The 12,517-nt window shown below is 37.4% G+C and overlaps 1 protein-coding gene across 1 annotated transcript; it reads left to right on the forward strand.

Moving 5' to 3' along the window:
- Positions 1-8,981: 8,981 nt before the first annotated feature.
- Positions 8,982-10,128, forward strand: LOC149811331 (uncharacterized protein At4g14100-like). Its single transcript, XM_089993847.1, has 2 exons — positions 8,982-9,671; positions 9,857-10,128. Exons 1-2 carry the CDS (start codon positions 9,017-9,019, stop codon positions 10,054-10,056), a joined length of 855 nt encoding a protein of 284 aa, XP_089849973.1. The 5' UTR covers positions 8,982-9,016; the 3' UTR covers positions 10,057-10,128.
- The last annotated feature ends 2,389 nt before the right edge of the window (positions 10,129-12,517 follow it).

Below are 12,517 nucleotides of genomic sequence, written 5' to 3' on the forward strand. Positions count from 1 at the left end.
AAGGCACTGTGAGCATTGCAAATTTACAAAATTTTGAAAAATTTGAGGTGTTCATTTATAGGAGTAAAGACTTTGTCATCCACCCCGATCCACTACCCATCCCGAGTATTAAAAGAGTCTTGTTTGGTACTACTATACTAAACCAGATCAGGTCATTTTTGGTGATGCTGACATCCTGGCCATCCCATTTGCATTTTAAAAAACTCAAAAGTCAATAAAACCATGTGGCATTCATCCAAAATGCAAACAGACGGCCATGATGTCCGCATGAGAAAAAACGCTCATGTTCAACATGACCTGATCTACTTCCCTACTACGTATGCGGTCATGTGATCCAAGCATAAGGGAAGTCTGCGTCATCATCAATAACGTTATCGTCGTTAATCATCATCACCACCTACATGCTTGTGAGTGTGATTGGCACTCGATTAATGCCTCTTGATCAAGGTAATGATCTATCGTGATCATGATCAACCGTCAAAGTATATGGTATTTATCATCTTGGAGATGGTAATTGGTTTGCTTTGATGATTGTCTATCTCTGAGTTTGTTCACCCAATGCTTTCATAATTGCGTGTGCCTCTCTCTCTCTCTCTAAAGTAGTTTTTGGGGAGCGTACCTACCACCACCAACCAATGCTTAAAAACTCAAAATTTGGTTGATTTTTCATCTCTTTGGAGTTGGTGTTAAAAATGTGTAGATGTCAGCAAAGTTTGATTTAGTGTTAAAAGAGTATAAATATCATCCAAAAAATTTTACCTTTCAAAAAAAATGTGTAAATATAACAAAGTTTGATTTGGTGTTAAAAAATGTTTGATTGGACACAAAGAAAGGCAGTGGCTCACGAGAAAGAGAGAGAGAGTCTAAAACAATTGAAACACAAAGGTCGTTTGGTTGATGTTAACTAGGAGAGATTCCTCATTGGAATTCGCTTATACTGACAATCTTGATAAACACACTTTATACTTTCAATGACACCTTGTTTGTCATGGTCCCTACACTTGCTTCTAGGCAAAGAGCTAGGTTTAAGACAATAGGTGGATTGGATCACATGAGGGCTTCATAGTTCAAATTAGGGGTCTATGACCCACATGGGATCACACTTCAAGGCATTATCCTACACTTGGGATCAATATAATAAAGTTGGTCTCTCAACAAATGAGCTTTTTAGAAAATATTTTCACTTGTCAAATGGGCTTTCATTTTGAGAGCTCTCTCTCTCTCTCTCTCTCTCTCTCTCTCTCTCTCTATAACGACGTGCTTTCTTGCTTGAATAGGTCCTCTTTAGCTTGGAATTGGCAACTGTCTCAGTGCTTCTTGAATTGTTTATTGAATAAATAAACAAGAGAGTCATGATCTTTGACATCGTCTTGCATTGAAAGTGTATATGTGCGAGGAATGTCTTTTCCCCTTAGCTAATTTCTTAGCTATTTCATGCATGCCTTTTTTAGTTGATAAAGTCTTTGGTTGGAGGACACCCTTTTTCAATTTTTTTGGATAGTCAAGCTGGGGGACCCCGTGGGATTGAGGCCATCTTAATCCACAAGAGGAAGTTGCTTCCCTTTTATCCTCTTTTTTCACTTTTTTATTTTTACTCGGATAAACTGCTCCAGGTGCATAGACCTAGCTGCACTGGCTCAGCCTATTGTACTTACAGTTTATGTCCACGTCGGCGCGAGTAAAACTCCTTTGACTTGCCAAAGAGGCTTTTTCTTGACTACTTAAAAAAAGTCCAACACCCCTCTCTCTCTCTCTTTCTCTCTCTAGCTTGTGTGCTTATATAATCCTTTATATTAACCTTAGTATCATCATTCAACTAATTGAAATGATCAAAATATGCTTAAAAAGTGATAACAACTTTAAAAATATGAAATTCTTTTAAAGATAAATTAAGTCATTCATTTAAAAAAACATTAAACATAATCTCTAAAAAGTAATAAAAGACAGGGATCCCTAAAAGATATTGTAATCTTAATTTAAAAGTTAAAACACTATCTTTTTTTACCCTAATAATTAATTAGATATTTTTTAACAAAGCCAATGCTTTTGAGAGGGTTTTAGTGATCTCAATCAGCTTAACGTGCTAACCCTAAAATAAAGGGTTCAAAGTAAAGTTATTAGTGTAGTTAGAGTGCAGCCTCGCCTGTCATATGGCCAGTTAGGGTTCAATTCTTGTGGATGCTATACCCTTGCATAAGCCAACGCCCAGCATATGTCCCGGGGGCAAGGGTTCTACCTCGGAGTTTTACGCTACCGAAATGGCGTCTGTCGCCACGCTCAAGTGCTGTATCTTCGGGTTTTAACAAAAAAAAACAAAAAACTACAACTAACTGTTTACCAGCAATGCCTCTGAATAACACCATTTATAGCATTTCAATAGCAAAGTCATGGCTGCCTGGTTTCATAAAAAGCTTTTCTTTTTAGATTTATTACATAAAAAAAACTAATGCCGGGTTCAAAGACCTTCTCGATTGGAAAAAACATGCTGAGCTATGGTGGCCACACCCCCATGATGTAAAACCCCGGGGCCGGCCCCCTGCCTAATCAAGGATCTTGCTGCTTTGACCTTGTAACAAGAGACATACACCTTGCATGTCTCAACTTGAATGTCTTTAAGTCCACTCACCTAGCCAGATAGAAGCTCTTGTGAGTAGGGATGGCACTGGACCGGGGCGGGGGCGGGCTCAAAAACTTAACCTTCATCCCCATGGCGGGGGCGACTTTGGACCTCCACCCCCGCCCCCACCCCCGCCAAAACACCATCCCATATGAAAATCAAAACCCTAAAACCCCCTCAAAATAACTTGATTCCTCTCAAAACCTCATTCCATACACCAAATCAGAAATTCACAAAACAAATAACCAAAAAATACACAAAATATATATAATAACAATCACAAAAAGAAGAAAAAGAAAAACCGTACCTATAAAAGAAGTCCTAGCTCGATCGGTCATCGTCGACGATGAAAACTCCATAAAGAAAAAAGGAGGAGGAAACTCCTTTTCCTCGGTAGGAAGAGGAGGCGATCCATCACGAGAAGCGAACACCTCTCTTTCTTCTTTTTTGCAGAGAGGAGAAAGCGAATGCGGCAAAGGGAGACTCTCTCTCTCTCTGGGCGACAAGTCAACGACTGACTCCATTTTTTTATTAATACAATTTAGGGCTAGTTAGTATATATAAGTGTATTTTTTTTATAATTTTATTACTTAGGTTAGGATATTTTAGTAATATTATTAATGGGGATGGGGCGGGGTGAGGGAAAGTGTAAGTCCATCCCCGTGCGGGGATGAATTTAAACCTTCATCCCGGCCTCCATCCTCGTTTCATGCCCTTCATCCTCGATCCAAATGGGGCGAGGCCGGGCCTCGTTTTCCCCCGATCCACTGTCATCCCTACTTGTGAGCTCATAATAAACCTTTTACTGGCTTAATAATAATAAAAAACAGGTTTTCGTCACTATGCTTGTGCAGTGCAGGCTATTATGCACCACAAAAGATATATTTAGGTCTCTTGGTCGGTTAAAGCCACAATTGAAGGGTTTGGAAAAGGAGGAAGCAGGTCAGGTCATTTCGAAAATGAGGGAAAAACTCAACAGAGCATTGTGACCATTGATTGCAGGTTCCTCGTTGAACGCCACATGGTTCGGATGGTTTTTAAGCTTTTCCGTTCATGGCGTTGTGCCCGTTAACTATTTGAAATTTAAAAAAATAAACAAGTCAGTACGGACCCAAAGGACGAGGTACCTTTTGGGGGTTCTGTCAGGTCCCGTCTCCCTCATCTCTCTCTCTCTCTCTCTCTCTCTCTCATGGCTTGTAGAAGACTTCCCGGCGAGCCTCTGGCCTAAAAGTGGAGAGCCACTAGCGGAGGATAGCTCTCCCTCTCTCTGCTATCCGGTTGCTCTCATACGATTGCAACGACCGGTGGGGGAACCAGTTTAGTAAGAAAACCCAAGTTAGGGCAATTTTTCCCTACCTTAACTTGGTTTATCGGGCCCCATTCTCCATCGCTCGCCGCCCCACTTTAACTTTTCCGGCGGCTTCCTCCTTCATCCGTTACCATCGCTGAATTCGTTGCCAGTAAGATCTCTCTCTCTCTCTCTCTCTCTCTCTCTCTCTCTCTCTCTCTGTGTGTGTGTGCAGGCTTCTCCACTTTCAAGGCAAAGGCTCGCCGGGAAGTCCTCTGCAAACCACCGAAGAGAGAACCTTCCCTATGGCCTTGTTAATGGCGGATGAGAGATGGAAAGAGAGAGATTTCAGATGAGGGAGACGGGATGAGACACGAACCCCCCGAAATCCGTAAGGAGCCTTTCGAGGTCCGTACTGACTTTATTTATTTATTTATTTTTACATTTCAAATAGTTAACGGTAGAACGCTGCCAACGAAAAAGCTTAAAACCATCCGAGCCACATGGCATTCATCGAGGAACCTGCAATCAATGCTCGGTTGAGTTTTTCCCTCCTTGTCGAAATGACCTGATCCGCTTCCCACAGTAGGGGCCTTTCACTTTTATTCTGTGACCGGCTGATTCGTCTCGAATCTCTCGTCCTGTACCAAAATTGTCTTGGTGTCCAAATATCTCGTTTTCTACCGATTCTTGATTATATATGGTAGAAACCATTTTTTCCTTCTTTTTACACTACGATGCTGCAAGTTCTAATCCCAATGGTATCATTGTATAACATGTAGGGGTCTGCCCAACCCCCCCCCCCAAAAAGGGCAAATGCATGGCATACAATCTGGTTTTTATGCTTGTTTAATCACAACAAAAAAACCCATATTGAATGCATCTAAGAGGACAAATTGAGTAGATAAAGCATGAAAACTTGATTTTTTTCAGCTAGATTTGACAGCTATATTGACATGATCAAATATTGGGAAAATTTCTTGAGAGTGAAATTTGTTAGTACAGCTGATAGTTGATGATGCTATTTTTTAATAAGTATTTTTAAATAATATTTTTCAAAAAAAAATCATTATGCATTAAATTATAAAAACCGGTTCAAACAAGCGGTGAGGTTCGGGTCGAACTCATAAAACAAAGAAAAACTTTGTATTCTATGAAAATGCAAGCTTATTTTCTTTAAAATAAAACTAATTAATATGAGAGTGCTACTCTATGCAGAGGGCTTAAAGAATATAAATAATTACATGCCTTATTACAAACTCAAATTAAAAAATGAATAAACATAAGCTAAAAGAAAAGAAAAGAAAAGAAAAGGGTCTTCAGTTGCTTGAGCTCTAGTACTTAAGGGCTCTCTGAGAGATTCCAAGGGCCTTTTAAGAAAACCTTTTAAGGACCTAAGAGAGCTCTTCAGAAGTACTTTTGAGGGCTTATCGTACGCACAACTGCTTTCCTGCAAAACAAAAAGATAAAACACACAAACAAACGAAGAGAACTATACTGAAATCTAAAGTTAGTTTTATAAAAAAAATCAAGAAAACAATATTCTAACAAACTATAAACGAACTTTGTACAATTAACTAACTAAGTAACAAAATAAATAACAACTTGAAACAACTAACTAACTACTTTATGAAAAACATTGAATCATGACTAACAACTAATTAGTTCTTACTACTTTTCAACAACTAAAACAAATTTTAAAGAACACGTGAATTTATGACTAACTAAAAGAAGCTTATGAAGACAGATAAATCTGGTCTAATTAATTAAACTTGAAATTCAAATAAAAAGAGCTAATAACTAATAATAAATTAATCAAATGATGACTAAGAACAAAGAAACCATATAGAGCTACACACTAATTGTAACAAACTATTTAACTATAACTCCCAAGTAGAACATTGAATCTAAACTACCTATTATTATTAAAGGAAGAATAAACCTACTCTAACTAATTTAATAAGTAACTAATGCAAGAAAAAGAAAAGAAAACCCAATTAAGGAAGGGAAAAAATTGAATTAAGTTAATAATTGAATTACTTGTAACAAAAAAAAATACAAGACAATAAAAGAAAACGTTAACTCTAAAGAGCATATTTTAAACTAAACTAAAAGAACAATAAGTTAAACAACCTAACTAATTTCTAATAAAGATTAAAGCAACTTAATCGAGTTAATTACTCTAAAGAGCTATCAAGTAACTGATTTAAAAAGTGCAGGCCGCAGATATGCATGAAGATCCAAGACATGATTTTGGAGATCCCAGTGAACCGAACAACCTGAATAATGATCACGCATGCATCTGGTATGGACTGCTCATGACCATGATAAAAAAATAATGTTGTATAGCATGAGTCTATAGATCGCAGGTCGTGCCAATCTCACAGTTTGGTTCAGCCAACGTGTGCTAAGTTTCGACAGATCATAAACGCACACTCTATGAATCACGCAAATTGCGTGAATGGCAGTTCACATCGACCATATTACAAAAAAAAAAATTGAAAATATAACTGACGTGACCAGGTCTGACTAAAGTTTGTGTGAACCCCCTAATTTGCATTTGATCTTGCTGACTTCACAAACCCTAAACCGAATTAAACAAGGATGCCTTGCTGCACGTTTTCTAAAAAAATATCTAAGGCAAAACTGACCTAATTGAGATAAACAATATTGTAATAAATTTAAACTTTTCCTAACCTACATGCAGAGAATAACGCAAGAATCAAATTATTCTAGATACGATGCAAATGCAGAAAATAGAATATGATGTATGTAATGAGAAAATATATATTTTTTGTATGCATGTAATGAAACAAATTAAATCTAATCTAATCTAAATGCCAAAACAAATAAAGAGACGGAGGAGAGGAAGCAAACCTCACAGTTTACCTTCGATGGAGGGGTTGAGAAGAAGAAGTGTTCTTTTCTATGGGTTGCATGTACCTTTGACGATGGGGATAAGAAGAAGCCGGTGATAGCAAGGGTTAGAAGTAAGACGAAACAAAGAAGAAGGAAGAATTGAGGGAGAAACCAGCCAAGAGTGAAACGGGGGAAGAAGAAAGAAGAAAGGAAGGAAGGCAGAGGATGTGAAATCCAAGGGGAAAGAAGTCCCTCTCTTCTGAAAAGAGGGTCTTTATACTAATTTAATTAGGTCACACAAATTTCTGAAAAACTCTAGTTATTTTTCAAAAAATTTAAATGAGCACACTTCTAGAAAAATGTGTTTTTAGAAAAGAACACTCCTAATTAAAATAAAATGTCAGTTGCAACTCCTAAACTAAACTAATTAAACTACGAATTAAAAAAATTCTAAACTAATCAAAATACTTTGAAAATGCAGGGAAGGTTTGAAATTGGCGATTTTATCTTTATTTTGAATTTTAAAACAGTTTCTCAAAAACATTGACAAGAATGGGTTTTTACTTCATTTTTTTGGGAGATCATGCACTAATATATATATATATATATATATATATATATATATATATATATATATATATATATATATATAATGCAGAAATTAAGCATGATCAGTTGATATTACATGTTCTTAGGCTGGTTCGACCGATATGTTTTTTGGAAGTCTCCGAATCTCTAGGGGCATGAATAATGAGTGAGTCAAAAATTCATATTCTGGGCAAAATCCAATTAGAGATCCATATTCGAGGCAAAAATCCAATTTGAGATTCATATTCGGAGCAAAAATCCAATTTAAGATCTATATTCGATGCAAAAATACATATTCGGGGCAAATATTCAATTCAAGATCCATATTTGAGGCAAAAATCCAATTCGAGATCTATATTCGGGGCAAAAATCCAATTTGAGATCCTTATTTGGAGCAAAAATCTCATTCAAGATCCTTATTCGAGGCAAAAATCTATATTTGGGGCAAAAATCCAAATCCAAATTCATATTCATATTCAGGCAAAAATACATGTTCAGGGCAAATATTCAATTCGAGGCAAAAATCCATATTCGGGGCAAAAATCTCATTCAGGATCTATATTTGGGGCAAAAATTCAATTTTAAATCCATATTCAAGAAAAATTCATGATTTTAGATATAATTTCATAATTGGATACATATCCAGACAAAAAACCATGATAAACTTGTTAAAACATGTAAAATGGTAGATGAACGATTCAAAATGAAGTAATTCCACCTATTATCCATGACTGTTCAAGTTATCAGCACAGCATCATCAAACAACGAATATTTAAAACATAGCATTTGAGTACCGTCCAAACAAACAAATGTTGAACTTGGAACAGTTGTTAGGGAATGAAAAGAACCATTGTTTTATTTCAAACATACTTTTATAGTCTTTGTCACATAGACACGTGTATGATCTTATATCTGACATGAGTTTGTAAATTTTTACAAGGCAAGATAGGATAAACGTTTTTATAAATTTATGCTGCCAGGACAGTAATCTTAAGTACGGCAGGCAGAGATGGGTTGACTTAGTCTCTGATCATGGGGTGCGATTTCTCCACGTAAATATAAAATATAAGGACAAGACTTCACGGGTTCTATAAGAAGGAAAATGACAATGTACGGCTGGTGATGGAGGCTTTTACATTGCCCTAATAAAAGGAAAAAAGCACATGCACGTCCACACACACTAGGAACCTTTGAATTAACTGTAGCCTGTGGGCATCATCTGACCCACCACCCCTGGGCAGCTCGTGCAGCCCGACCCAAATCAGAATTAGTCTAGGCCTAGCCTGGTTGTCAGTGGGTCGAACATGGGCCTGCTCCGACCTGTATATATTTTATAAAATATCTACTTTTATATAATATAATAATAGAAAATATATGATGGTTTTGTACTATGATATCATAGAGTACACACTTTTGTTTGTTTGGACGGTAATCATACAGATCTGTTTAGCATGGTTTAATTACTCTGACAGAAAGTTTTATTATGTTTGATACGCCACAAGATTTCATTTTGAGACGCCAAAAAATTACCGGCTCACAATTCAGAAAATATATGTAATTTAGAAAAGATATAGAACATTATATTTCAGTCAACTTTAAAAATTACAGTAAAAAAACATGTTAAACTGCTAAACATGATCAAAAGTTAGATTTTGCTTTGATTTATGAAAACCAAGTGTGTAGTTGTGGTGGTACAGTACCACCGTAGAAGCACCCGTAATATAATGCTGAATATTATAATACAGAATATAATATATTTATCGATTGCCAATCCTAAAGAGAGCCACACAATACTCAAAAGCCCTGTCATCGTCGTTCCGCACAACCCGCACCTCTCTCTCTCTCTCTCAACAATGGCTGCGACTAACATCAGAATAAGGGCAGTTGCCCTCTCCTTTGCTCTCCTCATCCTCATATCACATGGGAAAGCACAAGATCCAACCCCAACTCCATGGCCTGAACAATTCCACTCCTTGCTCTACATGAACTCCACAGGCAAACTCCAAATCGTTGACTTATGGTATGATTGGCCCAACGGCAGGAACTTCAACATCATCCAGAACCAGCTCGGCAAGCTCCTCTTTGACCTCGAGTGGACCAATGGCACCTCCTTCTACTACACCTTGGATGCCAACAAGGAGTGCAGAACCATGCACTTTGAAGTAGGGATTCTGCCAACCAACTGGCTTGATGGTGCAACCTATTTAGGCCAAGAGCATGTAGATGGGTTCCTGTGCAATGTGTGGACCAAGGTTGATTTCATTTGGTATTATGAGGATGTTGTCACCAAGAGGCCTGTTCATTGGCTTTTCTTCACAGGTAGTGATCATATAATTCTTGTTATCTTTGCTTTTTTTTGTTCTCTATCAATGACTTCTGATTGTTGGTATTCTGGTTTGCCATCATATAATTCTTGTTATATTTTTCTTCTTTTAATTACGTCTGATTGTTGGTATTCTGGTTTGGCCTTTGTTTTGAAAATGGTGGTGGTGTAATCTTCTCAGGAATGTCTGCTCATGTGATGACATTTGAGGTTGGGGCTGTGCTGGAAGATGCAAAGTGGCAGGCGCCTGTTTACTGTTTTGATAAGAAGGAGAAAATGGAAGAAAAAACGAGCCTGCACTCTGTGATCGATGCTGTTTCTATGAAGAATTTGGCACAGAAATGTGGTGTCAAAGGCCTGTTGAATTACTCTGTTCTGTAAATGCACGCTCACCCTTTGTGAGGTTCCCTAAAATTCCATAAATGATCAGTGTGGCTTCGTTTTTTTTTTTCATCTTTGTTGATGAAATACTGTTTCTTTCCCCTCATGGCTGTGTGCGTGTGTCCTATCAGAACAAGTCTTAGTAATCCTTATAGTAAGGCGTAATGTTCTTCAGATGAGGGATGGCACATGATACATGTTCATCACAGAAGACAATCACTCTGAAGTGTTTTTGATTACTTTTTTAACTACCCAATGGTACGGTTGTATAACTGGTGGGGGTCTGCCTAACCCCAACTTGCCTATCAAAAAAATATTACTTTTTGAACTATAGATACAACTGTGAAGCTCGTCCATGAAAGAATGTGCAACAATAGTTTTGCAGTTTTGGAAAACAGAGATCCAAAGCACATATATACATTCACACTGTAAGAAAACAGGTCACTGACAAATAAACAAATTACAAATTGAATTCCACGATCATCATGGCCCCTCTTACTTGCAGGCCTAATAACAAGAACATTCAGATTAAACTAACCTGCACATAATCGTGTCTGCATGTATTCTTACCTACAAATAATATATCAACAGAACTAATTTACAGCCATCATCAAATGGACTAGCTGACCAAGTCTGAGAAGAAATATTCTCCAGCATGGAAATATTGTACCTCATACATGAAAAGTTTGAACATATTTTGTTGTTGGAAACACACTAGTGAGATAATACAGTATCACCTGTAGACTACAATCATCCTATCAAAAGTTGGCTCTTGAATAGTGATCTTTCTCAGCAAGTTTTTCAAGCTGAAAATGCACATAACATAGTTCAAATAAGTGATAACTGAATGAATTGCTGAAATATGTGCTTTATTAGCAAATTAAAATTACTTGATAACACGAAACAACAAGACCATAGATGGAACATCTCTCCTAATAATCATACCTCAGTTCCATGTTCTCAATTCGAATTCGTTCAACAAACATTTCATCACTCTGATTGTCCACTTATTTCATCATTTTTCTTCAGATCTTTTAGTAATCCTTGCCTAAGCCTTCCAGATAGTAACCTTTGCAATCTATAAACATGAGACAGATATATATATATATATATATATATATATATATATATATATATATATATATAATGGGTACGTGCTACATGAAATGTTCTAAATGAGTTTTTCAAGCTTTTTTTTTATTTTATTTTTAAATTCTAAACTCACGGATGTGATGTATGTACTTTATTTTATAGGGACCAGCTCTTGAAGTGTTAGATTCTGACAAATGGGTGGGTTTTTATAACGTTCAAAAAATCAACTGTCCAAAATCTTTGTAAATTTTTAAGGCTTCAAAACACATGATTCAGGTATGGATTTCTCGTAAATCAACGATGCCCAGCACATTTGTGGGGTCAGAACCAGTGGCGGAGCCAGAAGTTTTTCGTTGGGTGGGCAGACTTCGGATCTCAGGGACAATGCCAGAAGTTCCCGGCGATGTCTCCATCGTAGGTGGGCTTGCCGAAGGTGGGTCTGTCCGGGTCCTCGGCGGAAGGGAGGGCCGCCCTCTTCGAAGATGGGTGGTCGTCGATCTCCATGGCGAGGGGCTGACCACCGTCATTGGCAGCCGATCTCTTCCACTTGTTGCTGTTCTGGTCTCCCAGCCCTTCATCTAGACGCCGAAAATTGATGGTGCAGGCCATCGGTTTCAGAGAAAGATGGTTGTCTTCTCCTGTTCTATTTCGGCCTTGGCGGCAAAGGGAGAGAGACATATAGAGAGAGCGAAAGAGAGAGTCTAAGGCTGCATACAGGTCGGACTACAGTCCAGACCCGTGTGAATTTAGGTCCGAATCAATTCATTTATGGGCTAATCAAAGACTCTTTTAAGCTAATGTATGTAAAAATATAAGGTAAAGTAACATAATTATTGGATAATGTGCAAAAAACTATTACTGATATTATACCTGACACTTGTTCGAATTTTTTTTTTTCGGTTTCTAATTTTGGGGTGGGCGACCGCCCCCCCCATGCCCACTTGTTCGAATTTTTTTTTTTCGGTTTCTAATTTTGGGGTGGGCGACCGCCCACCCATGGCTCCACCACTGGTCAGAACGGAAAAAAACACCAAAGAGCAGAAAAACTCATTTAGCATGTACCCATTATATATATATATATAAAGAGAGAGAGAGAGAGAGAGAGAGAGGTACTAGCTGCCTACCACCGGCCTACTAGCTTCCGAAGGTTTTTTTATATATTTTTCTTAAATCTGACCGTAGAGATGTGTTCTACATGTTTGATTTTATAGAAATCAATTCTTAGATTGTTTGATTTCAACGTGCAGGTAAGTTTTTATAAGATTTAAAAATCAACAGCTTAAGATTTTCATTAATAGTCAAGGCTTCGAAAATCATATTTTTTTCACTCCGAGTACTTTTCTTATGTATATATACATAATAGAGTGAG

The sequence above is a fragment of the Nuphar pumila genome, chromosome 17 (genome assembly GCF_984573655.1).
Source record: "Nuphar pumila chromosome 17, dmNupPumi1.hap1.1, whole genome shotgun sequence".
NCBI classification, from domain to species: Eukaryota; Viridiplantae; Streptophyta; class Magnoliopsida; order Nymphaeales; family Nymphaeaceae; genus Nuphar; species Nuphar pumila.

What these genes read in the sequence shown, in the direction of transcription:
- LOC149811331 (XM_089993847.1), top strand. Translation starts at nt 9,017, where the DNA reads ATGAAAACCAAGTGTGTAGTTGTGGTGGTACAGTACCACCGTAGAAGC. An exon ending in TCATTGGCTTTTCTTCACAG is followed by an intron (nt 9,672 to 9,856) that starts GTAGTGATCATA and finishes TAATCTTCTCAG; the next exon opens with GAATGTCTGCTCATGTGATG.